This window comes from Pristiophorus japonicus, chromosome 20, assembly GCF_044704955.1.
Source record: "Pristiophorus japonicus isolate sPriJap1 chromosome 20, sPriJap1.hap1, whole genome shotgun sequence".
NCBI lineage: Eukaryota > Metazoa > Chordata > Chondrichthyes > Pristiophoridae > Pristiophorus > Pristiophorus japonicus.
The window spans coordinates 5,633,486-5,659,398 of NC_091996.1; the positions used below are offsets into that span (position 1 = coordinate 5,633,486).

Consider the following 25,913-nt stretch of genomic DNA (forward strand, 5'->3'; position numbering starts at 1 on the left):
GACTGGACCGGGTAGGCCTGTGACCAAAGAAGTCTAAATGTGTGTTCTTAGCTCCTGAGGTTGAGCTTCTGGGCAGGAGGGTTGCTGCAGACGAGCACCCAGGCCCTGCAACACATCGGAGTTGCGTTCATTCCTGGAACTGTTGAACTATTTCGGGAACTTTCTGCCGAACTTGAGCACGTTGTTGGAGCCGCTACACGTGCTCCTGTGCAAGGGTTGCGATTGGTTTTGGGGGACTGTCAGGAACGGGCTTTTGATCGGGCGCGAAACCTACTTTGTTCAAACAAGTTGTTGACCCTGTACGACCCCTGTAAAAAATTGGTTCTGACATGTGATGCATCGTCCTATGGGGTTGGGTGCATGTTGCAGCAGGGCAATGCTGAGTGTCAACTACAACCTGTGGCTTAAGCCTCCAGGTCGCTCTCTCAAGCAGAATGGGGATATGGGATGGTCGAGAAGGAAGCGCTTGCATGTGTCTATGGTGTAAAAAAAATGCATCAGTACCTCTTTGGTAGGAAGTTTGAATTAGAGACGGACCACAAGCCATTAACATCCCTGTTGTCAGACAGCAAGGCTATCAATGCCAACGCATCAGCTCACATACAGCGATGGGCTCTCATGCTGGCTGCTTATGACTACTCCATCCGGCACCGGCCCGGCACTGAAAATTGCGCTGACGCGCTCAGCAGGTTTCCACTGGCCACCACTGAGGGTGCAGCGGAGCAAAGCACTGAGATGGTCATGGCTGTCGATGCCTTTGACAGCGTAAGCTCCCCCATCACAGCCTGCCAGATCAAAATCTGGACAAACAGAGATCTCCTCCTATCCCTGATTAAGAAATGTGTCCTGACTGGGGATTGGGCTCCCGCACACGGAGCATGCCCTGAGGTGGTCAGACCATTCCACAGACGGATGGATGAGCTCTCCATCCAAGCCTACTACCTACTATGGGGCAGCCGGGTAGTTATGCCCAAGAAGGGCAGGGAGGCATTCATCAGGGAACTCCACAGCAAGCACCCAGGCATTGTGCTGATGAAGGTCATTGCCCGGTCACACGTTTGGCGGCCTGGAATTGATTCCGACCTGGAACACTGTGTTCGCAGGTGCACGACGTGTGCCCAGCTGGGTAATGCCCCCAGGGAGGCCCCACTCAGCCCGTGGCCCTGGTCCACCAGGCCACGGTCACGCATTCATGTTGACTACGCGGGCCCGTTCATGGGTAAGATATTCCTTATTGTGGTAGATGCGTACTCGAAATGGATCGAGTGCATCATTCTGAATTCATGCACCTCATCCACCACCGTGGAATGCCTACGTGCGATCTTTGCAACCCATGGCTTGCTGGACATCCTGGTTAATGATAATGGCCCATGTTTCACAAGCTACGAATTCCGAGAGTTTATGTCGGGCAATGGCATCAACCACATCAGGACTGCGCCGTTCAAGCCGGTCTCCAATGGCCAGGCGGAGCGTGCGGTCCAAATCATTAAACAAGGTATGCTCAGGATTCAAGGACCCTCCCTACAATGCCGCCTATCGCGTCTCCTGCTGGCCTATAGATCCCGACCGCACTCGCTCACAGGGGCCCCGCCCGCAGAGCTACTAATGAAACAGACACTCAAAACTTGGTTGTCCCTCATTCATCCAATCCTAATCGACATAGTTTTGGGCAAGCGCAAGTCACAAAACGAGTACCATGACCGTAATTCAAGGGGGCGATGTATAGAAATAAATGATCCTGTATTCGTCCTCAATCACGCCATGGGGCCCAAATGGCTTGAGGGCACAGTAGTTGACAAAGAGGGGAATAAGGTCATCGTGGTAAAACTCAACAATGGTCAGATATGCCGTAAGCATCTGGACCAAGTAAAAAAAAAGGTTCAGCATCGACACGGAGGAACCTGAAGAAGACCATGAGATGGAGCTCACAACACCGCCAGTGAACGAGCAACAAGAGCAATCAGAAGAATGCACAGTCCCTGCGGTCAGCCCGGACAGGCCGGAATCACCACAGGTGACAGACACTCACGTCAGTGTCCAACAACCAGAGCCCCAACTGCGGCGCTCCACGAGGGAGCGTAGACCACCTGTAAGACTAAACCTATGATCCCAATAAGACTTTGGGGGGAGGGGGGAGGGGGGGGGGGGGGGGGGAAGGTGATGTCATGTATGTAACCACAATGTAACACCACTATTACTGTATACAATCAACCTAAATGCACACCTTGACCACAAGGGGTGAACTTGTGGGAGACACTACTTACCTGATCACACAGATATAAAAAGGGAGGTCCCACGCAGGGTCATCGTCTTTAGAGTCCTGTGAATAAAGAGTTAAGGTCACAGAGTGACCTTGTCCCCAGAATGTGCCTCGTGTGGTTTCATATTGTAGAGTAAGGACTTTACAGAAATAGTACCACGGGATCTTTTACATCCAACCGAGAGTGCAGAGAGGGCCTCGGTTTAACGTCTCATCCGAAAGACGGCACCTCTGACAGTGCAGCACTCCCTCAGTACAGCAATGGGAATGTCAGCCTAGATATTTGTGCTCAAATCCCTGGAGTGGGACGTGAACCCACAACCTTCTGTCTCAGAGGCGAGAGTGCCACCCACTGAGCCACAGCTAACTGAGTGCATCTTTGTGGCGCCCATGATGGATCCTCTGTATGTCACAGGATACTAAGTAAGGAAGGGACCTCACCCATCATGAGTTTCCTACCTGGAGAAGTATTCGTTCTTGATCAGTAGGATCATCTTCCAGAACTGGTTCTGGTACTTTTTCATCAAGGCATTGCCGCAGACCTGGTGGGGGAGGGAATCTCGGCATTAGACAGCAAATGGTTTGACAGAGAATTACACAAGACTACAACGAATCACACAGCACAGGTGGCCGCCATTTGGCTCATCGCGCCTGTGCCAGCTCTTTGAAAGAACTATCCAATTAGACCTACTCCCCCGATCTTTTCCCATAGCCCTCCTTTCCAAGTATTTATCCAATTCCCTTTTGAAAGCGGCGACTGAATCTGCTTCCGCCGACTTTTCAGGCAGTGCATTCCAGATCACAACAACTCGCCAATCACCATAACTCTGTGTCCTCTGATCACCGACCCGCCTGTCATTGGAAACAGTTTCTCTTTATTTACTCTATCAAAACCACTCGGAATTTTGAACACCTATTAAATCACCCCTTAACCTGCTCTGCTCTAAGGAGGACAACCCCAACTTCTCCAGTCTCTCAACATGACTGAATTCACTCATCCCTGGAACCATTGTAATAACTCTGCTCTGCACCCTCTCCAAGGCTTTCTTCCTAAAGTTTGCTGTCTAGAATTGGACATAGTACCCCAACTGAGGCCTAACTAGTGTTTTATAAAGGTTTAGCACAACCTCTTTGCTTGTGCACACACAGCACGCGAATCACTGCAGACGGTATCCATTTATCAAGACATTATGTTTCCACCTGCTGCACTAATCTTGAGCCTACATACAATACACAAAATACGTTCCTTACAGGAACAGTAGGAGGTCATACGGCACGAGGGACTTTGAAGTGTCGGGAGCAGTTTTAAAAGGGAACCAAAATCCAATTGATGGTTAATCCTTTCAATACTTTTTCAAACCTTCCCCTCACATTTGTTCTGTTTTAATCTTTTGTGTGTGTTGGATTTTAAAACCCAGCTACTGATGATAAGATAAAATACCGGCCGTCATTTATGGGGTTGTATCAAAAAGCTCCCCCACCCCGCCGGCACAAAGTTAAAATCGCTAACGAACGATAGTTTTTCAGCGCAGCAGATTCAAGGAGCTGTATGACCTACACCTGCTCCTATAGGAACATAAGAAATAGGAGCAGGCGTGGGCCATATGGCCCCTCGAGACCACTCCGCCATTCAATAAGATCACGGCTGATCTTCGATCTCAATTCCACTTTCTTGCCCAATCCCCAAATCCCTAGAGTCCAAAAAATCTATCTATCTCAGCCTTGAATATACTCGAGACTCAGCATCCAAAGCTCCCTGAGGCAGAGAATTCCCAAGATTCAACACCCTCTGAGTGAAGAAATTCCTCCTCCTCTCAGTCTTAAATGACCGATCCCTTATCCTGAGACTGTGCCTCCTATTTCTAGACTCTCCAGCCAGGGGAAACAGCCTCTTAGCACCTACCCTGTCAATCCCCCTCAGAATCTCAGAAGTCCAATGGATTAACAGCACTTAATGTCGGGTAGTAATGGCAGCAGAATTACCGAACTCCAAAGAGCATTGACACTTGCCGTGGGGGGGGGATAGTAGAGATATGCTTAATGTTTCAAATAGAGGACACCAGAGAAGGACAGTGCAATGCAAACAGCGTTATACCTCTAAGAAGTCAAAGAGTAGCGTAGCGGTAATGTCAGCCAGTGGTTCCATGTTCAACATCTGAGCCAGCCAGCGCCAAGCGTAGTTCAGCCCATGAGGATGTTCCTGTGTAAAGAGATAGTGAATAAATACTGTGATTACACGTCAACTTCAATCATTTGAAAGACTCAGGAATAGATCGAATAGGCTGGGGCTCTTTTCTCTAGAAATGATAAGGCAGAGGGGGTGACCTAATAGAAAGGGGTTCAATCGGGTAAACGTAGAGAAGATGTGTCCACTTGTGGGAGCGTTTGAGGCAAATAACAGATGCATTTGTGGGGAAGCTAGGCAAGGGATAGGAATAGAAGCATATGTTGATAGAAAGAAAATACTTGCATTTATATAGTGCCTTTCACGACCACCAGACATCTCAAAGCACTTTACAGCCAATGAAGTACTTTTGGAGTGCAGTCACTGTTGTAATGTGAGAAACGCGGCAGCCAAAATTGCGCACAGCAAGCTCCCATACACAGCAATGTGATAATGACCAGATAATCTGTTTTTGTTATGTTGATTGAGGGATAAATATTGGCCCCAGGATGTTAACTCTCCTGTTCTTCTTCGAAATAGTGCCATAGGATCTTTTATGTCCACCTGAGAGAGCAGATGGGGCCTTGGTTTAACATCTCATCCAAAAGACGGCACCTCCAACAGTGCAGCAGCTCCCTCAGTACTGCACTGGGAGTGTCAGCCTAGATTTGTGTGTTCAAGTTCCTGGAGTGGGACTTGAACCCACAAACTTTCGAATCAGAGGCGAGAGACACTATATATTGCGGCAGAATTCAGCTTTGTCAACAATCATTAAAATATCCGGGAAGGTTTCAGTAACAATGTTGACTGTGGCACATCAGTTATCCTTCGGTTGAAAAAAAACCGAATGCTCGTCAGATTTGGACATTAATAGCTGGCGTCTGGGGAACTGAAATGCTGTTAACATTTGGTTATTGCACCTACCCCTTGCTTTGGTCCATAGGGCCATCTCAACAGTATGATGGCTGCGTACAGACGGATCATCCCGGACATTCTCTTCAAAAAGTTATCCTGTTGCTCAACACCATTGTCCAGTACTCGGTACCCCAGTAACCTAGGGTAGGAGAAAAAAAGGATCAGACTTTAATTGCACACCGGGAGGGAAGAGGAAGATCTCATTTCTCTCCCCTCCTCACAGCAAGATGCAGAAAGAATAGCAGCGCACGTTCCAATTATGCCTCGTCAAGCCCAGCCGTCCGGCGGAAGGAGGATGAACAGAAACATGCCGCCTTATGGGACAAATATGAAGGAGGCGACTTTGAAGAGGAATGCGAGATAGTAAAAAAGGCAGAGTGAGAAAATTACTTCAAAATGAAGCGTGAGGGTAGGAGCAAGGCTCAAAAGTTAAATTTAGCACTGACGTAGGAACAACGGAAGGTCATTCAACACCACTGTATTTATATAGCGCCTTTAATGTAGTGAAACGTCCCGAGGTGCTTCACAGGAGTATTACGAGATAAACAAAATTTGACATCGAGCCGCATAAGGAGAAATTGGGGCAAAAGAGGAATGTTTTAAGGAGGAAGGAGAGGTTGAGGGAGGGAGTTCCAGAGCTAGGGGCCTAGGCAACAGAAGGCACGGCCACCAACAGTTGAGCGATTATAATCAGGGATGCTCAGGAGGGCAGAATTAGAGGAGCGCAGACATCTCGGGGTGGGGGGGGGGGGGGGGGGTTGTGGGCTGAAGAAGATTACAGAGAATGGGGGGGGGGGAAACGAGGCCATTGAGGGATTTGTAAACAAAGAGGAGAATTCAGTCCCTCGATCCTGTTCACACACAGACAGACACAGACCAAAGACCGACAATGTCACCTGATCCAAGGTCACCGGGCTCGGGAAAGAGGGAAAGGCGGCAAAGGGAACAGAGAATGGGCATGAATGTCATTTTAAATCCGAAGCGCCGTTGTATAAACAGGTTTCGACTGCAGAGGGATGACGGTAAGATTAGAAACATTAACTCAAGGATTTTTTTCCCTCCATATCACACTTCCATAATTTAGCGAAATGATTCCAATTTAATGTTTCCTTCTTTATTATTTCCCGACCAGGGGAGTCAGAGATTGCAGAGTGGCTTTCTTCAGTAGGGAACAAAGCAATCAGCGCCTGAACTTCTCCAGGATCACAGTCGATTGCACACTGAACAGCCGATGGGAGGTGCGCAGGAAAATCAAGCAAATCGACATTCCCTTCTCGGTAGAATCTCCTTAAGGAGGGAGATAGAAAACGGGTAACTACAGACCAGTTAGCCTGACATCAGTAGTAGGGAAAATGCTAGAATCTATTATTTAGGATTTATTCTAAGCACTTAGAAAATAATAATGGGATTGGGCAGAGTCAACATGGATTTATGAAAGGGAAATCATGTTTGACAAATCTGTTAAAAGTTTTTTTTAAGGTTGCAACTAGCAGAATAGTTAAGGGGGAACCAGTGCATGTGGTGTATTTGAATTTTCAGAAGGCATTCGATAAGGTGCCACACAAAATTTGGGCTCATGGGATTGGGGGTAATATACCAGCACGGATTGAGGATTGTTTAATGGACAGAAAACAGAGAGTAGGAATAAACGGGTCATTTACGGGTTGACAGGCTGTAACTAGTGGGGGACCGCAAGGATCGATGCTTGGGCCCCAGCTATTCACAATCTATATCAATGATTTGGATGAGGGGACCAAATGTAATATATCCAAGTTTGCTGAGGATACAAAGCTAGATGGGAATGTAAGTTGTGAGGAGGATGCAAAGCGACTTCAAGGGGATATAGACAGGCTAAGTGAGTGGGCAAGAACATGGCAAATGGAATATAATGTGGAGAAATGTGAAGTTATCCAGTTTGGTAGGAAAAATAGAACAGCAGAGAATTTTTTAAATGGTGAGAGATTGGGAAATGTTGGTGTTCAGAGGCACCTTGGTGTCCTTGTACACAAATCACTGCAAATTAACATGAAGGTACAGCAAGCAATTAAGAAAACAAATGTTATGTTGGCCTTTACTACAAGAGGATTTGAGTACAAGAGTAAAGACGTCTTACTGCAATTATATCATCATCATAGGCAGTCCCTCGAAGCCAGGATGACTTGCTTCCACGCCAAAAAAGGATAAGTTCACAGGTGTTCCAATGAAGGACCTAATATTCCAGGTCCTGAACTACATGTTGAAGGGTGGAAGATGCCTGTGCGTGGATTTTTTTAACGTGTGGTGGCCGTTGCACACCAGCCACCACACGGGCTTGACAGAGCGAGGTCTTGGTCCAGTGGCAAGGATTACCCAAGACGACTGGAGGCCAGCTCTGCTGCACGGACCTAGTGCGCACACATATCGCAGTGTGGGCTGGGCCCGTGCTGCCCCCGGGCCCCTGGCCCCGAACTCACGGTTCTCCTGGGCCCCGATCACGTCCCTCCATAGTCTCTCGTCGCTCCTTCGTCCCGACCTTGCCGCTCCATATGCAATTATATATGGTCCTGGTGAGACCGCAACTGGAGTATTGTATACAGCTTTGGTCTCCTTTCCAAAGGAAGGATATACTTGCCATAGACAGAGTGCAACAAAGGTTCACCAGACTGATCCCTGGGATGGGGGGATTGTTCTACGAGGAGAGATTGAGTAGACTGGGCCGATATTCTCTAGAGTTTAGATGAATGAGAGGTGATCTCATTGAAACAGACAAAATTCTTACAGGGCTTGACAGGGTGGTTGCAGGGAGGATGTTTCCTCTAGCTGGGGAGTCTAGAATCAGGAATCAGCCATTTAGGACTGAGATGAGGAGAAATTTCTTCACTCAGAGGTTGGTGGAGGTTTGGAATTCTCTACATCAAAGGGCTGTGGAGGCTCAGTCACTGAATATATTCAAGACGGAGATCGATAGATTTTTGAATATTGAGAACACCAAGGGATATGGGGATAGTGCAGGAAAGTGGAGTTAAGAACATAAGAAATAGGAGCAGGAGTAGGCCATTTGGCCCCTCGAGCCTGCTCCGCCATTCAATAAGATCATGGCTGATCTGATGATGTACTCAGTTCCACTTTCCTGCCCGCTCCCCATAACCCTTTACTTCCTTATCGCTCAAAAATCTGTCTATCTCTGTCTTAAATATATTCAATGACCCAGCCTCCACAGCTCTCCGGGGCAGAGAATTCCACAGATTTACAAAAGCATTAGGAACAGGGATAGGCCATTTGGCCTCTCGAGCCTGATGCACCATTCAATAAGATCATGGCTGATCTTCCACCTCAACTAAAACTGAGAGAAGAAATTTTTCCTCATCACAGTTTTAAATGGGCAGCCCCTTATTCTAAGACTATGTCCCCTAGTTTTAGTTGAGTTAGAAGATCAGCCATGATCTTATTGAATGGTGGAGCAGGCTCAAGGGGCTGAATGGCCTACCCCTGCTCCTAATTCTTTTATTCTTATGATAATGAGGGAATCACAAAGCGAGACTGGCAGACAACAGAGCAGTGCCTTGCAGTTTTCGTTGGCAGATTTGGCTTCGACTAATAACCACCTGGTAGACAGAAGCAGGTATCAGATCAGTTATGCTTGCAGTTTTGAGGGCGTAACATTGCTCAGGGACGTCTACCTTTGGTATTCTTCCTTTGGCAGCCCGTCTTTCCACGAAGGGAAGAACGGTACCGCATAGGGGCACTTTCGGTGCAAGTGGGCCAAGAATAGATCGCCAACCTTCGGGTGAGACTCCCAGATCCCGGAGGCAACCACCGCTATTGGAAAGGCCGCTTCGTGGTGAGATGCCACCTCCTCCTCCCCTTGTTTCTGCAGGTCAGAATGGAGAAAAGCGAGGTCAGAATCACAACAGACCCTTTCCATTTGAGGTTAGAAAGAAACATAGAAATCTACAGCACAGAAGGAGGCCATTCCGGCCCATCGTATCCGTGCCGGCCGACAAAGAGCCGCATGGTCTCCGTTCAGCAGCCCTGAAGGTTACATATAAATCTATGAACAATGGTGGAAAGGTAAAGAGCACCCGGCCCAACCAGTCCGCCCCACACAACTGCGACACCCCTTGCACTGAAACATTCTGCACTCCACCCCAACTGGAGCCATGTGATCTCCTGGGAGAGGCAAAAACCAGGTAAAAACCCAGGCCAATCGGGGAAAAAAAAATCTGGAAAAATTCCTCTCCGACCTATCCAGGCGATCGAAACTAGTTAAGGAGATCACCCTGATCGTATTCGATTCCCTGCCGTACTTACCATCATATCTGCGCCAGCCAACAAGAGAACATTTTGTACCTGCCCCGAACCCCTCAATACAGCATGAAAATTGGGACCCAGTTTCTATATCTCCAGATAGTCGTTACTTCTTAGGCAGTCCCCCAGAGTCAAGGATGAATTACTTCCACACTAACACGGGTTCTAAGGTGGCCGATGAGACCAATGCGTGATCTACAGTCTCTGTCACAGGTGGTTGAAGGGACGGGTGGGTGGGGCATTTGATATGGCGCACGCTCCTTCCATTATTTCATGGAGATAGTCATTACGCCACAAAGTGATCCTGAATACTCGTAACAGAAGGCTAAGAATCTGTCCAAATCTGTTACAATTTGGAATGCGCTGCCTGAAAGGGCGGTGGAAGCAGATTCAATAGTACCTTTCAAAGGGGAATTGGATAAATACTTGAAGGGAAAAAAAATTATAGCACAATGGGAAAAGAGCGAAGGAGTGGATAGCTCAACCAAAGAGCTGGCACAGGCACAATGGGTTGAATGGCCCCCTTCTGTGCTGTATCATGTTAGGCTGCTGTGAAATATATCTCAATATTTCACCCTACTCTATAGTGCCCAGCTATAATAAATGTACGTCACGTCTCTCAAAATGTTTCACATACTATGAGTGATTTATTGCTATTACTGAGGCAAAAGTGCCTGCCATTTTACACATAGCATGATCCCGCAAAAAAGCAAAAGAATGGAGAATTAAATTGGGTTTGGGGGAGTGAAGAATAATGGGTAGGCCAGCAGAACGCCATGGGGAGAAATCCTCGGGAACTCAAACGAATCTCAGGTCACTGGAAATCGAGGAATAAGTTACCTGTCCATCATCACTGGACAGTGAATTTACAACAACTTGTATTTATATAGCGCCTTTAACATAGTGAAATGTCCCAAGGCGCTTCACAGTAGTATGAGATCTTAAAAAAAGACACCGAACCACATAAGTAGAAATTAACGCAGGTGACCAAAAGTTTGGTCAAAGAGGTAGGTTTTAAGGAGCGTCTTGAAGGAGGAAAGAGAGGTAAAGAGGCGGAGAGGTTTAGGCAGGGAGTTCCAGAGTTTGGGGCCTAGGCAACAGAAGGCACAGCCACCGATGGTTGAGCTATTTATAATCAGGGATGCTTAAGAGGGCAGAATTAGAGGAGTGCAGACATCTCGGAGGGGGGGTTGCGGGGCTGGAGGAGATTACAGAGATAGGGAGGGGCGAGGCCATGGAGGGATTTGAAAATAAGGATAAGAATTTTGAAATCGAGGCGTTGCTTAACCGGAAATCAATGTCGATCAGCGAGCACAGGGGTGATGGGTGAGTGGGACTTGGTGCGAGTTAGGACATGGGCTGTCGAGTTTTGGATCACCTCTAGTTTACGTAGGGTAGAATGTGAGAGGTCAACCAGGAGTGCGTTGGAATAGTCAAGTCTAGAGGTAACAAAGAAATGGATGAAGGCTTCAGCAGTGAGGCAAGGGCAGAGATGGGCGATACTACGGAGGTGGAAATTTAGATGAACCCTAAGGAATGAGGATAGGGGTAAAGTGATTTTAAATTTCTTTGCGACTCAACGGGTAGGGTTCTTGGCTCTGAGTCAGAAGGTCGTAGGTTCAAGTCCTCCTCCAGAGACGTCAGCAAATACTCTCGGCTTTCACGCCCAGTGTAGTGCTGAGGGAGCGCTGCACTGTCAGAGGTGCCGTCTTTCAGATTAAATGCTAAACCGAGGCCCCACCTGCCCTCTCAGGTGGTTGCAAAAGATCCCATGGCACTATTTCGAAGAAAAGCAGGGGAACTCTCGCCGGTGTCCTGGCCCAATGTTTATCCCTCAACCAACATGAATGAAATAAAACACAGATTACCTGGTCATTTAACTCATTGCTGTGTGTGGGACCTTGCGGTGCGCAAATTGGCAGCTGCATTTCCTGTGCCCAAAAGTAACTGCATCTCAAACATACTTCACTGGCTGTAAAGCGTTTTGGGACATCCTGTGTTCGTGAAAGGTGCTATAGAAATGCAAGTCAGCCTTTCTTTCTTTCACTAAATGCCATGTACAAATTTGTTTGGTCTAATGCACTGCATATAAAAAAGAACGAACGACTTTCATTTCTATAGCGCCTTCCACGACCACTGAACGTCCCAAACCAATGAAGTACATTTTGAAGTGTAGTCACTGTTGTAGTGTAGGAAACGCAGTAGCCAAATTGCGCACAGCAAGCTCCCACAAACAACAATGTGATAATGACCAGATGATCTGTTTTTTGTGATGATGATTGAGGGACCAACATTGGCCCCAGGGCACCGGGGATAACGCCCCTGCTCTTCTTCGAAATAGTGCCCACGGGATCTTATACGTCTACTTGAGAGGGCCGACGGAGTCTCAGTTTAAAGCCTCATCCGAAAGAAAGACAGCGCCTCCGACAGTGCAGCACTCCCCCAGCACTGCACTGGGAGCGTCAGCCTGGATTTTGGTGTACAAGTACCTGGAGTGGAACTTGGATCCACGACCTTCTGGCTCAGAGGGCGATCCACGGCTGACACAGTAGATATACGGTCTAATAAACTGCACATATATAGTAAGTAGGTCCTTGGTTTGATCTTGAAAGTTCACATCACAGGCAGTAATTTATAAGTGCTCACCACAAACTTTTCTGCCAGCTTGTAACAGACAAAGTCCTGTCCTTGTGGGTGCTGAGCGATGGACACCAACTTCCCACCCGACGAAATTTGCTTGCCCATGAGCAGGTTATTGATTTTGTCGAAGATTTCACGCAGGTGAGAGCCTGGAAAATAAAACAATGGAGAAATCACTTCAAATATCTTTTACAGTTCAGGCACATGAAGAATTGAAATCCATTTCATATTGTGTAGTATTTTCATTAAATTTTCACTTAATATGTTTCAATGGGAAAGACTATATTGTCAGCTTCAGCTGTGACTCAGTGGGTAGCACACTTGCCTGAGTCAGAAGGTTCTGTGGGGTTCAAGACCCACTCTAGGGACTTTCGAGCACAAAAAAAATCCAGGCTGACACTCCCACTGCAGTGCTGAGGGAGCGCTGCACTGCCGGAGGTGCCATCTTGCAGATGAGACGGTAAACCGAGGCCCCGTCTGCCCCCTCAAGTGGACGTAAAAGATCCTACAACACTATTTCGAAGAATAGCATGGGAGTTATCCCCGGTATCCTGGCCAATATTTATCCCTCAATCAACATAACGTAACATAAAAATTATGTGGTTATTATCACTATTGTGTTCCTAACACAGATGAGGAGCACACAGTGAGGTTAAAGTAACAGTGACCTCAGTCTTTAATAAGACACTCCAGAGTGAGGAACATGCCTTGGGGGCCGGCTTATATACAGTGTTCCCAAGGGATGCTGGGATCCCTTGGGACTTCAGGGGATGAGCTCCCTGGTGGCGGAACATGGGAGTGCATGCTTTACTGATACACAACATCATGACCCCCCCCAAAGTCAAAGTGAAAACTATTTACAAGGTGAGGCGGTCGGGAGCCTTTCTTTCCCTGGTGGACTGCCTCGGTACAAGTGTCTGTTCTGGTGTATTGTTGGCCCTGCAGGGCTGCTGGGTGAGCCTGGCCTTGCTGGGCTGTTGGGCGTGATGGGTTCGATTTCCTGATCCGGGGTGGTGTCGTTGATCCTTTGGGTGTGTGTTGTGGGCTCGAAAAAGGTGGTGTCTGCTGTGGGTTGTTCAGGGCAGTCTGTGAACCGCAGCCTCGTTTGGTCCAGGTGCTTTCTGCAAATTTGTCCATTGTCTAGTTTAACTACAAACATCCTATTCCCTTCTTTAGCTATCACCGTGCCAGAGATCCACTTGGGACCATGTCGATAGTTTAGCACATACACGGTCATTCAGATCAATTTCCCGTGACACAGTGGCGCGACCATCGTTTACATTTTGTTGCTGCCACCTGCTCTCTACCTGATCATGCAGGTTGGGGTGAACCAGCGAGAGCCCGGTTTTAAGTGTCCTTTTCATGAGTAGCTCAGCCGGGGGCACCCGTGAATGAGTGGGGTCTTGTGCGGTAGCTGAGCAGTACTCGGGACAGGTGAGTTTGGAGTGAGCCTTCTCGGACTCGTTTAAGGCTCTGTTTGATTGTTTGTACTGCCCGCTCTGCCTGCCCATTGGAGGCTGGTTTAAATGGATCCGAGGTGATATGTTTGATCCCATTGTGGGTCATGAATTCTTTAAATTCGGCACTGGTGAAACGTGGCCCATTGTCACTGACCAGTATGTCAGGCAGGCCGTGGGTGGCAAACATGGCCCTCAGACTTTCAATGGTGGCAGTGGTGGTGCTTCCCAACATTATTTCACATTCAATCCATTTTGAAAAAGCATCCACCACCACCACCAAGAACATTTTACCGAGAAACAAGCCCGCATAGTCGACATGGATCCTCGACCATGGTCTGGAGGGCCAGGACCACAAACTGAGTGGTGCCTCTCTGGGCGCGTTGCTCAACTGAGGACATACGCTGCATTGCCGTACACAGGACTCTAAGTCAGAGTCGATACCGGGCCACCACACGTGGGATCTGGCTATCGCTTTCATCATTACTATACCCGGGTGTGTGCTGTGGAGATCAGAGATGAACATCTCCCTGCCCTTTTTGGGTAGCACTACGCGGTTACTCCACAACAGGCAGTCTGTCTGAATGGACAGCTCGTTCCTTCGCCGCTGGAACGGCTTGATTGGCTCTTGCATTTCAATGGGGATGCTGGCCCAGCTCCCATGCAGTGCACAGTTTTTTTTACTAGGGACAGCAGAGGATCTTGGCTGGTCCAAGTCCTAATCTGGCAGGCCGTGACAGGTGATTTATCAGTTTCAAACGCTTCCATGACCATCAACAAGTCTGCGGGCTGCGCCACCATCAACAAGTTTGCAGGCTGTGCCATTTCCACCCCCGTGGTGGGCAATGGTAGCCGACTGAGATCATCCACACAGTTCTCGGTGCCTGGCCTGTGGCGGATGGTATAGTTATATGCGAGTGCCCACCTTTGTATGTGGGCCGAGGCATTAGTATTTATCCCCTTGTTTTCAGCGAACAGGGATATGAGGGGCTTGTGATCGGTTTCCAGCTCAAATTTGAGGCCAAACAGGTACTGATGCATTTTCTTTACCCCGAACACACATGCTAATGCCGCTTTCTCAATCATGCTGTAGGCGCTCTCGGCCTTAGACAAGCTCCTGGAAGCATAGGCGACAGGTTGCAACTTCCCCGCAACGTTCGCTTGTTGTAATACACACCCGACTCCATACAACGACGCGTCACATGCTAGCACAAGTCTTTTACACGGGTTATACAATACAAGCAGCTTGTTGGAGCATAAAATGTTTCTGGCTTGCTCAAAAGCAATTACTTGGTTTTTTTCCCCATACCCAGTTCTCACCTTTGCACAATAGCACATGTAGGGGCTCTAAGAGGGTGCTTAACCCCGGTAGGAAGTTGTCAAAATAGTTGAGGAGTCCCAGGAACGACCGCAGCTCCAAGGCCTGGGCGCATTCCTGATAGCCTCCGTCTTGGCGTCTGTGGGCCGAATGCCGTCCACCGCGATCTTTCTCCCCAAAAACTCCACTTCTGTTGCCATGAAGAGGCATTTCGACCTCTTCAGCCACAGCCCTACGCAATCCAGTCACTGGAGGACCTCCTCCAGGTTTTGTAGGTGCTCGGCGGTGTCCCGACTCGTGACCAATATGTCGTCCTGAAAGACGTCCTGTGTGGTACCGACTTAAGTAGGCTCTCCACGTTTCTCTGGAAGATCGCTGCAGCCGACCGAATTCCAAACGGGCATCTGTCCCTTGTGCGTGTTGATGCAGGTGAGGCCCTTCGAAGACTCCTCCAGCTCCTGCGTCATGTAGGCTGAAGTCAGGTCGAGCTTGGTCGCAAATAGGTCGTCTGCCTTATGTAGCGAGTATTGGTCCTGTAGCGAGAAACGATTAATAGTTACTTTATAATTGCCGCAAATCCTGACCTTGCCATCACTTTTGAGTACTGGAACAATCGGGCTGGCCCACTCGCTGAATTCCACTGGGGAGATGATGCCTTCGCGTTGCAGCCTGTCCAGCTCGATTTCCACTCTCTCCCATATCATGTGAGGTACCGCTCGCGCCTTGTGGTGAATGGGTCGTGCCTCTGGGACCAAGTGGATCCGCACCTTCGCCCCGGAAAAGTTTCCAATGCCTGGCTCAAAAAGGGAAGGAAATTTGTTAAGAACCTGGGTACATGAGGCCTCATCGACATGCGAAAGCGCTCGGATGTCATCCCAGTTCCAGCGGATTTTGTCCAGCCAGCTCCTTCCAAGCAGTGTGGGGCCATCGCCCGGGACAATCCAGAGTGACAGTTCGTGCACCGTGCCCTCGTAGGTGACCTTGACCATGGCGCTGCCCAGGACAGTGATAAGCTCTTTGGTGTACGTTCTCAGTTTCGTGTGGATGGGGCTCAGGGCTGGTCTGAATGCCTTGTTGCACCACAGTCTCTCAAACATCTTTTTACTCATGATGGATTGGCTAGCGCCAGTGTCCAGTTTCATGGCTACGGGTAAGCCATTCAATTTTACATTTAGCATTATAGGTGGACATTTCGTCGAAAATGTGTGCACCCAGTGTACTTCAACATCTGCCTCCTCTCTCTGAGGCTCGAAATTGCTTTGGTTCACCATGGACCGATCTTCCTCTGCCACGTGGTGGTTAGCAGGTTTTGCAGAGCTTGCAGCTCGTTTGCAAGCTCGTTGGAGGTGCCCCATTGTTCCACAGCTCTTGCAAACATACCCTTTGAAGCGGCATGAATAGGCTGAATGGAAGTCTCCACGCCACCAACAAGGTGTGAATTGCCTTGCATTCATCCTTTGTTGGGGACTCAGTCATCTGGGTCACCTGAGGCCTGCTAGCAGTTGCAGACTCGTGGGTTCTGCCCTGTACATTTCCACTCGCAAACACAGTTCCAGTTAATTTATGAACATTGCTTGCACTTGTGTGCTGAGTGATTTGTTTGGTGTTATCACTGGTGGACATAAACGCCTGTGCTATGGCAATGGCCTTACTGAGGGTCGGTGTCTCTACAGTCAAAAGTTTTCGTAGGATGGTCTCATGGCCAGTGCCCAGTACAAAAAAGTCTGAGCATTTGCTCCAGGTAGCCATCAAACTCACATTGTCCTGCAAGTTGCCTTAGCTCAGCGACGTAGCTCACCACTTCCTGACCTCAGATCGCTGGCACGTGTAGAACTGATACCGCGCCATCAGCACGCTCTCCCTCGGGTTAAGATGCTTCCGAACCAGTGTACACAGCTCCTCATACGACTTATCTGTGTGTTTCACCGGAGCCAGAAGATTCTTCATGAGGCTGTAGGTCGGTGCCCCGCAGACTGTGAGGAGGACCGCTCCCCTTTTTGCAGCGCTTCCTTCTCCGTCCAGCTCGTTGGCTACAAAGTACTGGTCTAGCCGTTCGACATAGGTTTCCCAGTCCTCACCCTCCGAGAACTTTTCCAGGATGCCCACAGTTTGCTGCATCTTTGCGTTGGATTCGTATTCTCGTCGCCAGTTATTGTGTTCCTAACACAGATGAGGCTGCACACAGGGAGGTTAAAGTAACAGTGACCTCAGTCTTTAATAAGACACTCCAGAGTGAGGAACAGGCCTGAGGGGCCGGCTTATATACAGTGCTCCCAAGGGATGCTGGGATCCTTTGGGACTTCAGGGGATGAGCTCCCTGGTGGCGGAACATGGGAGTGCATGCTTTACAGATACACAACAATCACAATGCTGTTTGTGGAAGCTTTCTTGTACGCAAATTATCTGCCGCGTTTCCTACATTACAACAGTGACCACACTTCAAAAAAAAAAGGACTTCATTGGCTGTAAAGCGCTTTGAGACGTCCGGTGGTCGTGAAAGGCGCCTTGGAATGCAAGTCTGTCTTTCTTTTCTTTCTTTATATAAAATCAATAGGCTATATTCATACAATGTTCCCTATAATCGTCTTTGTTGTCCATGACCTGTTTATTTCAATGCGCAGTCCCTTTAAATTTCTGCGCACGCTTTATTAAGGAAGCAGTAGCGAGACATTTGAAAAAGCATAATTCAATCAAGCAGAGTCAGCATGGTTTTATGAAAGGGAAATCACGTTTGACAAATTTGCTGGAGTTCTTTGAGGATGTAACGAACAGGGTCCCCGGTTCAGTCCCCAGTCTTTGCGAAGCGAGGCGATCCCAAGCAGGGTAGGTGTACGAGCCCCACAATCGGTTTCGGGGAAGACCAGCTGGGTTTCTGACTCCCAATTGCCAATAAGTGACCCCCTCCCCCTCACTGGGGATGCACGTGCAGACTCGAGAGGCAAGCACAAGATCAGTCTCGGTTGTCTTCAGATGCCCTTTTCCTTACACCATTCCCTACCCCCCCACCCCCGTTAATATCGTAAGACCATCAAGGCTCACGTAGGATTAACGTCCACTTGCGCGCATTGCAGGAGGGTGACCAGTGTTTCTGGAACCACAATCCTGCAAGAAGTCAACACCTTCAACAGAGAAGGGGAGGTAAGGGGAGAAAAAAAGCCCCAAAAAAGGTATCAAATAATTAGTATGGGATAAAGGAGCCAAAAGCGGGCGTGTGGTGGGAGACAGCAGAAGGACTTAAAGGGAGGGGCGAGTGGGAAAAGAGCAACAAGAATACTAACTACATAAATTATACCATCATCATCATCATAGGCGGTCCCTCAAAACGAGGATGACTTGCTTCCACGGATGAGTTCATAGGTGTTTCAATGAAGGACCCGAACTACATCCTCGAGGGTGGAAGATGCCTGTGCGTGGATTTTTTTTAACGTGTGGTGGCCGTTGCACACCAGCCACCACACGGGCTTGACAGAGTTAGGTCTTGTTCCAGTGGCAAGGGTTACCCAAGACGACTGGAGACCAGCTCTGCTGCCAGTATTAAATAGATAAACCACGCCTCGGGAATGATCTCCACTCACCTGCAATGGAGGAGATCTGACCAACAGGAATGGTTGCAGTTTTCTGAAGATCCATTTTAATCTTCTTCACCTGGGAAGGAAAGCACATGTAATCTGTTTCAGGAATATCTCACCACGAAAATGGTGGCAAAGTGAAAGGAATGGGTTTTTTTTTTGGTTGTTATTTCTTCTTTGTGACCTTTTGTAACCTTGTGCCTTCCTTCCTTCCTTCTTTACAATCTATAGTAATGACTTGGATGAAGGGACCGAGTGTAATGTAGCCAAGTTTGCTGATGATACAAAAATGGGTGGGAAAGCAAGTTGTGAGGAGAACACAAAAAATCTGCAAAGGGATATAGACAGGCTAAGTGAGTGGGAGAAAAATAATGTGGTAAAATGTGAGGTTATCCACTTTAGCAGAAATAATAGAAAAGCAAATTATAATTTAAATAGAGAAAAATTGCAAAGTGCTGCAGTACAGAGAAACCTGGGGGTCCTTATGCCTGAAACACAAAAAGTTAGCATGCAGGTGCACCCTGAGAGAAGAAATTTCTCCTCATCTCAGTTTTAAATGGGCGGAGCCTTATTCTAAGACTATGTCCCCTAGTTTTAGTTTCCCCTATGAGTGGAAATATCCTCTCTGCATCCACCTTGTCGAGCCCACTCATTATCTTATATGTTTCGATAAGATCACCTCTCATTCTTTTGAACTCCAATGTGTATAGGCTCAATCTATCTTCATAAGTCAATCCCCTCATTTCCGGAATCAATCGATGTTGGGGAAGTCCAGAACCAAGGGTCACAGTCTAAGGATAAGGGGTAAGCCATTTAGGACCGAGCTGAGGAGAAGCTTCTTCACCCAGAGAATTGTGAACCTGTGAAATTTTCTACCACAGAGTGTTGTTGATGCCAGTTCGTCAGATATATTCAAAAGGGAGTTAGATGTGGCCCTTACGGCTAAAGGGATCAAGGGGTATGGAGAAAAAGCAGGAAAGGGGTAGGTACTGAAGTTGCATGATCAACCATGATCATATTGAATGGCAGTGCAGGCTCAAAGGGCCGAATGGCCTACTCCTGCACCTATTTTCTATGTTTCTATGCAAGTAATCAGGAAGGCAAATGAAATATTGGCCTTTATTGCAAGGGGGATAGAATATAAAAGCAGAGAAGTCCTGCTACAACTGTACAGGGCATTGGTGAGGCCACATATGGAGTACTGTGTACAGTTTTGGTCTCCGTATTTAAGGAAGGATATACTTGCATTGGAGGCTGTTCAGAGAAGATTCACTAGGTTGATTCCGGAGATGAGGGAGTTGACTTATGAAGATAGGTTGAGCCTATACATATTGGAGTTCAGAAGAATGAGAGGTGATCTTATCGAAACATATAAGATAATGAGGGGGCTCAACAAAGTGGATGCAGAGAGGATATTTCCACTCATAGGGGGAACTAAAATTAGGGGATATAGTCTTAGAATAAGGGGCCGCCCATTTAAAACTGAGATGAGGAGAAATTTCTTCTCTGAGGGTTGTAAATCTCTGTCTCAGAGAGCTGTGGAGGCTGGGTCATTGAACATATTTAAGGCGGAGATAGACAGATTTTTGAGTGATAGTGGAGTAAAGAGTTATGCGGAGCGGGCAGGGAAGTGGAGCTGAGACCATGATCAGATCAGCCATGATCTTATTAAATGGTAGAGCAGGCTCGAGAGGCCAAATAGCCTACCCCTGCTCCTATCTCTTATGTTCTTATGTTCCTTCAGCCATAGCACAGTGCGTTCCGTCACACAGCCAGGTGGCTCGGTAAAGCCCCTTACCACACAGAACAGCGCATCACCTTGACACAGCAGGAGATAAAACCGAAAACCCACTTTTTGCCACCACCGAACCATCATTCCATCAACCGCTCAGAGTGACGTCGACATGACTGATTGATTGGGACATTCACAGAACCGCACAGCACAGAAGGAGGCCACTGAGCCCATCATGCCCTTGCCGTCACACGGGAGTAAACTTCGCCTTTTAATAAGTTACCCACTTGTCTCTTTAAGAGCAATCATGGATTCTGCTTCCCACCACCGTTCCTGGTAGGGTATTCCGCGGAATCAACAGGATGATATCAGGGCTGAAAAGGTTTTAAATTACGAGGACTGCTTGCACAGACTAGGCTCATATTCCCCTCGAGAATAGAAGATCAAAGGGCAATCTAATTCGGGTATTTAAGATGATTAAAGGATTTGACTGGGTAAAGAAAGAGAGAGAAATTATTTCCTCTGGTGGGGGAAGTCCAGAACAAGGGGGCATAACCTTAAAATTAGAGCCAGGCCGTTCAGGGGTGATGTCAGGAAGCACTTCTTCAAACAAAGGGGAGTGGAAATCTGGAACTCTCTCCCCCAAAAAGCTGCTGAGGCTGGGGGGGCAGTCAATTGAATAATTCAAAACTTGAGAATAATACTCCTGTTCCTATGTGCGGCTAACATTAGCATTGCTGTGCCCTGGGGAGCAAAAACACGTAACAAAATAATTTAAAACAAAAGTACTTTGCATCAATTTACCTTGCAATCCTTGCTGTTGTTAAGATCATTAATGGATGCTGAACATTGGTCACACATATCCTGCAACTGTTGGTACCACTGCAAACTGATTGAATCGGCCTTTATCTGTAGCCCTGTCGTTTAAATAAAAAAAACACAAACCAGATAGTTCATCTTGAAGGTGAGCAAATTTCAGTCAGTTTAGCCTGCATCATGTTTGTTTTAATAATTCTCGAAGAAAGATTCTTTTTATATCCAATTTTGGTCTCCTTATCTAAGGATATACTTGCCTTGGAGGCAGTGTAATGAAGCTTCACCAGACTGTTTCCTGGGATGAGAGGATTGTCCTATGAGGAGAGATTGAGCTGATTACTCTTGAATTTAGAAGACACAAGAGGCGATCGCATTGAAACATAAAAGATTCTGAGGGGGATTGACAGGGTAGATGCTGAGAGGTTGTTTCCCCAAGTCTAGAACTAGGGGGCACAGTCTCAGGATAAGGGGTCAGCCATTTAGGACTAAGAACATAAGAAATAGGAGCAGGAGTCGGCCACTCAGCCCCTCGAGCCAGCACCGCCATTCAATGAGATCATGGCTGATCTTCTACCTCAACTCCACTTTCCTGCACTGTCCCCATATCCCTTGATTCCCTGAGTATCCAAAAATCTATCGATCTCCGTCTTGAATATACTCAACAACTGAGCCTCCACAGTTCTCTGGGGCAGAGAATTCCAAAGATTCACTACCCTCTGAGTGAAGAAGTTTCTCCTCATCTCAGTCCTAAATGGCCTACCCCTTGTCCAAAGACTATGTCCCCTGGTTCTGGACTTCCCCAACATCGGGAACATTCTTCCCGCATCTAACCTGTCCAGTCCCGTCAGAATCTTATATGTTTCGATGAGATCCCCTCTCATCCTTCTAAACTCCAGTGAATAAAGGCCCAGTTGATCCAGTCTCTCCTCATATGACAGCCCAGCCATCCCTGGAATCAGTCTGGTGAATCTTCGCTGCACTCTCTCAATAGCAAGAACGTCCTTCCTCAGACTAGGAGACCAAAACTGAACACAATAAGTCCAGGTGAGGCCTCACTAAGGCCCTGTACAACTGCAGTAAGACCTCCCTGCTTCTATATTCAAATCCCCTCGCTATGAAGGCCAACATACCATTTGCCTTCTTTACCGCCTGCTGTATCTGCGTGCCCACTTTCAGTGACTGATGAACCATGACACCCAGGTCTCGTTGCACCTCCCCTTTTCCTAGTCTGCCACCATTCAGATAATATTCTGCCTTCGTGTTTTTGCCCCCAAAATGGATAACCACACATTTATCCACATTATACTGCATCTGCCATGCATTTGCCCACTCACCTAACCTGTCCAAGTCACCCTGCAGCCTCTTAGCGTCCTCCTCACAGCTCACACCGCCAGCCAGTTTAGTATCATCTGCAAACTTGGAGATATTACACTCTATTCCTTCACCCAAATCGTTAATGTATATTGTAAAGAGCTGGGGTCCCAGCACTGAGCCCTGCGGTACTCCACTAGTCACTGCCTGCCATTCTGAAAAGGACCCATTTATCCCGACTCTGTGCTTCCTTTCTGCCAACCAGTTCCCTATCCACGTCAGTATATTACCCCCAATACCATGTGCTTTGACTTTGCACAACAATCTCTTGTGCGGTACCTTGTCAAAAGCCTTCTGAAATTCCAAATACACCACATCCACTGGTTCTCCCTTGTCCACTCTGCTGGTTACATCCTCAAAAAATTCCAGAAGATTCGTCCAAGCATGATTTCCCTTTCCTAAATCCATGCTGACTTGATCCGATCCTGTCACCGCTTTCCAAATGCGCTGCTATTTCATCTTTCATGATCGATTCCAACATTTTCCCCACTACTGATGTCAGGCTAACCAGTCTATAATTACCCGTTTTCTCTCTCCCTCCTTTTTTAAAACATGGTGTTACATTAAAACATGGGAACTGATCCAGAGTCGATAGACTGTTGGAAAATGATCACCAATGCATCCACTATTTCTAGGGCCACTTCCTTGAGCACTCTGGGATGCAGACTATCAGGCCTCGGGGATTTATCGGCCTTCATTCCCATCAATTTCCCTAACACAATTTCCCGCCTAATAAGGATATCCTTCAGTTCCTCCTTCTCACTTGACCCACTGTCCCCTAGTACCTTCGGAAGGTTATTTGTATCTTCCTTCGTGAAGACAGAACCGAAGTACTGGTTCAATTGGTCTGCCATTTCTTTGTTCCCCATTATAATTTCACCTGAATCCGACTACAAGGGACCTACGTTTGTCTTTACTAATCTTTTTCTCTTCACATATTTATAGAAGCTTTTGCAGTCAGTTTTTATATTCCCTGCAAGCTTCCACTCGTACTCTATTTTCCCCCTCTTAATTAATCCCTTAGTCCTCCTCTGTTGAATTCTAAATTTCTCCCAGTCCTCAGGTTTGTTGCTTTTTCTAGCCAATTTTTATGCCTCTTCCTTGGCTTTGACACTATCCTTAATTTCCTTTGTTAGCCATGGTTGAGCCACCTTCCCCGTTTTATTTTTACTCCAGACAGGGATGTACATTTGCTGAAGTTCATCCATGTGATCTTTAAATGTTTGCCATTGCTTATCCACCGTCAACCCTTTTAGTATCGTTTGCCAGTCTAATCTAGCCAATTCACCTTCTTTACGGCTGGTGCTCGCTGGTGGGGCTGGGGCCGCTATTTCAGGTTTGACTTCCTGTTTTTTCTCAAGCGCTTTCTTCTCCTCCTCTTCCTTGACCCTCTTCCTCTCGGCGGCCGCGGCAGCAATCTTCTCGTGCATGGCGGTGATCAGCTCTCGCATTTCCATCAGGGCTCGCTCCGCGTTCAGCATGTCCTCCTGAAGCGGCAATCCGCCCTGCACGGGGGGGGGGGGGGGGGGGGGGAAGTGATTAGAAAGAGACATTTGCATTTATATGGCGCCTTTCACGACCATCGGATGTCCCCAAAGACGCTTCACAGGAAATGAAGTACTTTTTGAAGTGTAGTCACTGTTGTAATGTTGGAATTTCTGGGAGCCAATTTGCAACTGAAACATGATAATGACCAGATAATCTGTATTAGCGATGTTGATTGAGGGATAAATATTGGCCAGGACACTGGGGATAGGTCACCTGCTCTTCTTCAAAATAATGCCCGTGGGATCTTTTACGTCCACCTAAGGGGGCAGACGGGGCCTCGGTTTAACGTCTCATCCGAAAGACGGCACCTCCGACAGTGCAGCGCTCCCTCAGCACTGCGCACTGGAGTGACAGCCTGGATTTTGTGCTCAAGTCTCTGGAGTGGGCCTTGAACCCACAACCTTCTAACTCAAAAGGTGAGGGTGCTACCCACTGAGCCTTGAATGATACTATATATATATTTTAAAGTGGGTACGTTCACAATGCAACAGACGTAGTCCAGTCCTTATTGTTCTTTTACCACCCCCGGTCCCTCGCCACCCCACCTCAATTTTCTCCCCTCCCCTACACGACTCCTTCAGGAAGGCGCCGATTCTCATTGAAGTATGATTACACGGGCACTGCCCGCCCCACCGCATCCGAGTCGCCGTTCTCCGCGCGCATGCCCGAGCACGTCAGCGGGCTATTCACGGCCAAGCTCAATCGTGCTCTCGCCCTATGTACGCGCACAGGCGCTTTCCAGCAAGGAATTAGGATCGTAGGGAACCGAAGTAGGCCATTCAGCCCCTCAAGCCGGCTCTGCCATTCAATTAAACCATCGCTGATCTCGACCTTAACTCCATCTCCCCGCCTTGGTGCCATATCCCGATACCCTCGTCCAAGAAAAATCTGTCAATCTGAGTTCTGAAATTTTCCACTGACTCCCAGCCTCGAGAGCTTTTTGGGGGAAGAATGTGTTCCAGATTTACACCACCCTTTGTGTGAAGACGTCACCCCTGAACAGCCTGGCTCGAATTTCAAGGTTATGGCCCCTTATTCTGGACTCTTACCCCACCAGAGCAAATAGTTTCTCTCTATCTACCCTCTCAAATTCTTTAATCATGTTGAACATCTCAATTTGATCAGCCCTTAATCTTCTATACTCGAGGGAATACAAGCCTAGTTTTTGCAACCTGCCCTCATATTTTAACCTTTTTAGCCCCGGTATAATTCTGGTCAATCTGCACTGCGAACGCTACAAGAACAATTATTCCTTCCTGAGGTGCGGTGACCAATCAAACTGTGGGGCCTGTCGTGCTCAGTGATCCACTGAACGTTCCTACTAATCTCCCTCATATTCTTCCTTCTTTCCCCGCTGTATCCGGTGGAATATGTAGTACAGATCCTTTGAGTAAGGAGGAACTTCGTGTTTGTTTAAAAAATATATATGCAGGCTGTTCAAAATTCACTTTTGAATTGTTAAAGAGAAGTTAATTCAGCCAAAGTACAAGGGCTTTAAGAGATATTTCAAAACAGTCAAAAATGTACTTGTACTGTATGCACCTGCGAGTATGCTCACAGGTTTGCAGCGCTGTTGAGTTGGGAGCGGCTTAGCCAGTCACGTGATGTTCACAAGACTCAATAAAACCCCAGCCAGTTGGGTTCGGGAGATCCACGATGAGGCAGGTGGTTGTGAGCCTGGATGAACTGGTAATGTGTAGTGTGACTACTGAACCTTTGTTAATAAACCAACTAGTTCTTAATAGCAATGCGTTACTATGAATTCTTAAGCAAACAACCCATGAAGTAAATACATTACAAAACTCCACACTTTTGGCTTAGGTTTCCCATTCACCT

The 25,913-nt window shown here is 47.6% G+C and overlaps 1 protein-coding gene across 2 annotated transcripts in view; it reads right to left on the reverse strand.

Moving 5' to 3' along the window:
• Positions 1 to 25,913, reverse strand: part of gle1 (GLE1 RNA export mediator) — a 59,428-nt gene that overhangs the window by 14,120 nt on the left and 19,395 nt on the right. Inside the window, exons 7-15 of one of the 2 annotated variants that reach the window (XM_070863695.1) lie at positions 23,818 to 24,034; positions 21,416 to 21,472; positions 21,147 to 21,259; positions 18,617 to 18,686; positions 12,273 to 12,415; positions 8,999 to 9,189; positions 5,349 to 5,478; positions 4,356 to 4,460; positions 2,720 to 2,802 (exon numbers count right to left, since the gene is read on the reverse strand). In XM_070863695.1, coding sequence (XP_070719796.1) covers positions 2,720 to 2,802; positions 4,356 to 4,460; positions 5,349 to 5,478; positions 8,999 to 9,189; positions 12,273 to 12,415; positions 18,617 to 18,686; positions 21,147 to 21,259; positions 21,416 to 21,472; positions 23,818 to 24,034 — 1,109 coding nt within the window. The remainder of the gene's footprint in view (positions 1 to 2,719; positions 2,803 to 4,355; positions 4,461 to 5,348; positions 5,479 to 8,998; positions 9,190 to 12,272; positions 12,416 to 18,616; positions 18,687 to 21,146; positions 21,260 to 21,415; positions 21,473 to 23,817; positions 24,035 to 25,913) is intronic. The other variant, XM_070863696.1, reaches the window with a different exon arrangement.